Source organism: Notechis scutatus, chromosome Z (assembly GCF_049901735.1).
Source record: "Notechis scutatus isolate UNSWTSFEM ecotype Mainland chromosome Z, rNotScu1.2, whole genome shotgun sequence".
Taxonomy (NCBI): domain Eukaryota; kingdom Metazoa; phylum Chordata; class Lepidosauria; order Squamata; family Elapidae; genus Notechis; species Notechis scutatus.
The window spans coordinates 131,280,448-131,284,824 of NC_142025.1; the positions used below are offsets into that span (position 1 = coordinate 131,280,448).

The window sequence follows — 4,377 nt, forward strand, 5'->3', positions numbered from 1 at the left end:
TTTCAAGTAGGCCAGGCCACAAAACTGATGCTGCAGGGATTACAGGAATATTACTTTATTGTTATATGTTATATTTACAGACATTTGATAGCTACTCCAAAGGATCCCCTTTCTCCATTTTAAGGACAGTGAGATCAACTTGGAGCTATATTCTTTTCTTACATTTTCTTTCTGCTCACAACTGAGCAACATTCTATCTCCCAAACTTTCTTCTTAAAGCCAGTGCTAACTTCTTCAAATCAATGGATAGCAGTAATTGTTAATTTTTCATTTTTAGGTGCTCCTTTGTGTTGAGTTCTGGTCTCAGTATGATTATGTAGCATTTAGGGAAAAAGATAGATCCCAATATTCCTATACTGGAAGCCAAGATGGAGAAGATCTCCACAGCTACCATGTATTTTCCTTTCGTGCTCAGATAAGTTGGCACAAAAGTCACCCATACACTACAAAACACCAGCATGCTAAAAGCAATAAATTTGGCTTCATTAAAAGAGTCTGGCAGTTTTCGAGCAAAGAAAGCCACAATATAGCTGATGAGAGCAAGAAATCCCATATATCCTAAAATATAATAGAACATGTTGCCTGATCCTTCATTGCATTCAACTACAATCTCTTCCGGAAGAGAATGCATGTCCAAATTTGGGAACGGAGGGCCAGTGCACAGCCACAATATGCAAATACTTGCTTGAATGCAGGAACAACAGAGAATCAGAGAATTTGAAAATCTTTTCCCCACCCATTTTCTCATTTTTGATCCTGGCTTAGTAGCCATAAAAGCTAGAACCACTGTGAGGGTTTTGGCCAAAACTGAAGAGACAGCAACTGAGAAGATGATCCCAAAAGCAATTTGACGAAGAAGACAGGTCAGCAATTGGGGCTGACCAATGAATAGCAAGGAACAGAGGAAGCAGAGGAAGAGGGAGACAAGGAGAAGATAAGTGAGATTCCGGTTGTTAGCTTTGACAATGGGAGTATTCCGATGTTTTATGAAAATTCCAAGTACCACCACTGTGGTCACAGAAAATGATAAAGCCAGAACAGCCAAAGTGATGCCCAAAGTTTCATTGTAAGACAAGAAATTTAGATCCTTTGGAATGCACAAGTTTTTTTCCTTGTTTGGATACTGTTCTTCTGGACAGTCTAAGCAGTCATCCATATCTGTGAAAATATGTGTAGTATTTCAGAATTCATAGCAGTATTTCAAATTTTGCATACTTTTGCTTATTGAGAAATATTTACTAATTGAAAACATCCTATGTCATTAAACTTCAGTGGACAACTATGGATTTTGAAACTGAAATGTGCAACAATTCTCATCATTCATTGCTTTCAATCCTCCAAGCCAGAAGTGCTGGCAGATGTAGTTCAGCAACATTAACAACTATTCACATCTCTGTTAAATAGATATTTGTTAAAACTTGCTATTGGAGAGCTCATCTAGAATGGGACTCTCACAAATAATGAGAGATGACCTCTAAGTGTGTGATATCTCTGTGTGAAATCTCTGTGGCTGTCTTTATGGATACATACTTTATTTATGCACACGCATAAATATAACAATTCAATATTTCCTACCTCTTTCATTTGAAAATTTTCTTGATGGACAAATATTACAATCATAGCAACAAAAAGGCTCACTTTCCTTCATTTTCTTTCTGGAGCCTGGTGGGCAATGATCACTGCACAGAGCAAGAGGTATGGTCTATCATTAAAGAGAGTGAGAGAGAAAAAAACATATTTTATTCCCTTGAATCCAACCATTTTCAGAAATCAGTACATGCATCATAAACTTCTGAGAAATATTCAGTAGTTTCGTGTGTTTGTGCAGATATGTATACATATAACAAATGGTCGAAAATAGCATGTATTGTTGATGAAACTTACCATCACTCTGAGTAGGCCTTTTTCATCACTAATATCTGAAAATAACCTATGTGATCAGTGTTTTGTGATACATTCTGCTTGTATTTGACTTCAGGCCTGTTCAATGTTGGTGGTGGGATTCAAATAATTTAACAACTGATTCTCTGCCCTAATGACTGGCTGGGTAGGCATGGCTGAATGGGCATGGCCACCTCAATGTAACTCACGTCAAAGGGCACCTCATCTTGCCCATCCTCTCCTTGCCATGTCTGGCTCTGCCTCCCCCCCACCCCAGCCACTCCTTGTCATATCCATCTGCTCACCTCTCGGAGCAAGTAGTTTTCAAATAAAAAGAATACTCGCCTTGTGCAAATAAATAACAAACATCTTGACTGCAGGTTTGATGCATCTTGCAAAATATTGCTGCTCATTCTAGTCTCTTTTCCTACTAACAGGTCCAGCTCAGATTGCAATTTCCTATAACCTCTCTTGTCTTTTGCATCATTCTATGGGAGATTATTCTGAAATGTTATCTGTGGTGTTTGCAACTTTACAAGTTTGTTTCCTTCAACCCTGTTTTTGCATGCAATTCTTGCAAGTTATTTTGACATTTCTTCCTCCTTTTTAAACAAAGTAGTAGTTCAGGTGCTGGCCTAGAAACCAAGAGACTCTGAGTTTTAGTCCCATTTTCGGCTTGAAAAAATGGCTGAGTGACCAAACTTCTCCCAGCCCAAACCACTTCTTAGATTGTGGTTGTGGGGAAATCAAGAGGAGGAAGGAATATTAGATAAGTTCTCCATCTTGAATTCTCTATAAAGTAATAAAGACAGAATAAACGTCTAACAAAATAAATAAATCATTTGTGAGAATGATGTCCTTCTAAAGGACAAGAGGTGCTGATTGCCTTGTCACATGCCTTACACTACTGCATTTATTTCATTGTTATCACTTTATTTTTCTCTGCTTTTTGATTTATTCTTGTGATTGGCATTAGAATGGCAAATTGAAACATTGAATAACTATCTTAATACAAACATGTGTATTAACACTAGGATTACTATACACTATCATATCTCAAGACCTAAAATGGACACAACATGAAAAACATCATCAAAAAGCACAACAAAGAATGTTTTCTGTGCCAACTCAGAAAGCTCAAACTGCCCAAGGAGCTGCTGATACAGTCCTACAGAGGAATTATTGAGTCTGTCATCTGCATCTCTATAACTGTCTGGTTTGGTTCTGCAACCAAACAAGACAGACACAGACTTCAGAAAATAATTAGGACTGTAGAAAAAACAATTATTACCAACCTGCCTTCCATCGAGGACCTATGTACTGCACGAGTCAAAAAGAGGGCTGTGAAAATATTTACAGAACCCTCAGATCCTGGACATAAGCTGTTTCAACTCCTACCCTCAAAATGATGCTATAGAGCACTGCACATCAAAACAAATAGACACAAGGACAGTTTATCCCAAACACCATCACTCTGCTAAAGAAATAATTCCCTCAACACTGTCAAACTATTCACTAAGTCTGTATTACTATTACTATTAATCTTCCCATCCCTACTTTCACCAATCTTCTCCCACTTATGACTGTATGACTGTAACTTTGTTGCTTATATCCTTATGATTTATACTGACTGTTTCCTAGTATGATTTGATTGCTTATTGTACCCTATGACTATTATTAAGTGTCGTACCTTATGATTCTTGATGAATGTAATCTTTTCTTTTATGTGAGAGCATATGCACCAAGACAAATTTCTGGTGTGTCCAATCACACTTGGCCAATAAAGAATTCTATTCTATTCTATTCCCTTTGCAAATTAGCTTTGCTAAAATTTCACACACTGGATCAAAAATGTCAAGTTTGTCCTCTTCCAGACACTTATTATAACAATACTGGCAAATGTTAATTGCTGAAAAAAGAGCTATTTATTTTGATTTTCAAACTGGAAATTTTATTTTGGTCCTACCTGGTTAAAATGGGCTGGCCATGTGATTTTTCTTTCATTTATGGAGAACCTTCTGTCTGATAGTGCTTCAGGATCCATTTGTCCCACTTTCACTTTCATGAAGGATTTGTTAGGGAAAGTTACCCAGTTGATAATGTCAAATCCAGCTAGCAATTCACCCTTCTTGTCAAAAGATACCATGTCTCCGGCACAGTTGTTAAAGGAGACTTGACTTAGGAAATGGTAAAGCTGGAGGAAATGAAGTTTTGGCAAGGATTATTACCAAAGTGGTGGAAACAGTGAAAATTGTTTGGCTGGGAATAGAGTTTTGCTATACTCAGAAGCTATTTAATTATTTTATCACTCCATTATTGGTTGTCCCATTATTTCCTTCCCCAATCAAATATTTCAGTCAGCTCAGTTTTAAAAGGATACTAAGAACTAGCAGATAATGTATTTCAAACAAACAGACTAAATTTTCCTTTGGCATAGAAATATTTTGGTATACCTATGTCACAGGTATTTCAAAGTTAAGGTTTACTACCTGCCAA

At 37.1% G+C, this 4,377-nt stretch overlaps 1 protein-coding gene across 1 annotated transcript; it reads right to left on the reverse strand.

The window, feature by feature from the left end:
- Window positions 1–204: 204 nt before the first annotated feature.
- Window positions 205–3,940, reverse strand: LOC148129290 (vomeronasal type-2 receptor 26-like). Its single transcript, XM_087948202.1, has 3 exons — window positions 3,848–3,940; window positions 1,576–1,702; window positions 205–1,158 (listed from the first exon to the last, which is right to left on the reverse strand). The coding sequence occupies exons 1-3, from the start codon at window positions 3,923–3,925 to the stop codon at window positions 260–262; spliced, it is 1,104 nt and encodes a 367-aa protein (XP_087804328.1). The 5' UTR covers window positions 3,926–3,940; the 3' UTR covers window positions 205–259.
- Between the last annotated feature and the right edge of the window lie 437 nt (window positions 3,941–4,377).

Excerpts from the sequence above, each read along its gene's own strand:
- LOC148129290 (XM_087948202.1), bottom strand. The coding sequence starts at position 3,925 with ATGGATCCTGAAGCACTATCAGACAGAAGGTTCTCCATAAATGAAAGA. Across the intron at positions 1,703-3,847 it reads GGCCAGCCCATTTTAACCAG|ACCATACCTCTTGCTCTGTG; the intron begins GTAGGACCAAAA and ends CTTTAATGATAG. Across the intron at positions 1,159-1,575 it reads AAAATTTTCAAATGAAAGAG|ATATGGATGACTGCTTAGAC; the intron begins GTAGGAAATATT and ends ATATTTTCACAG.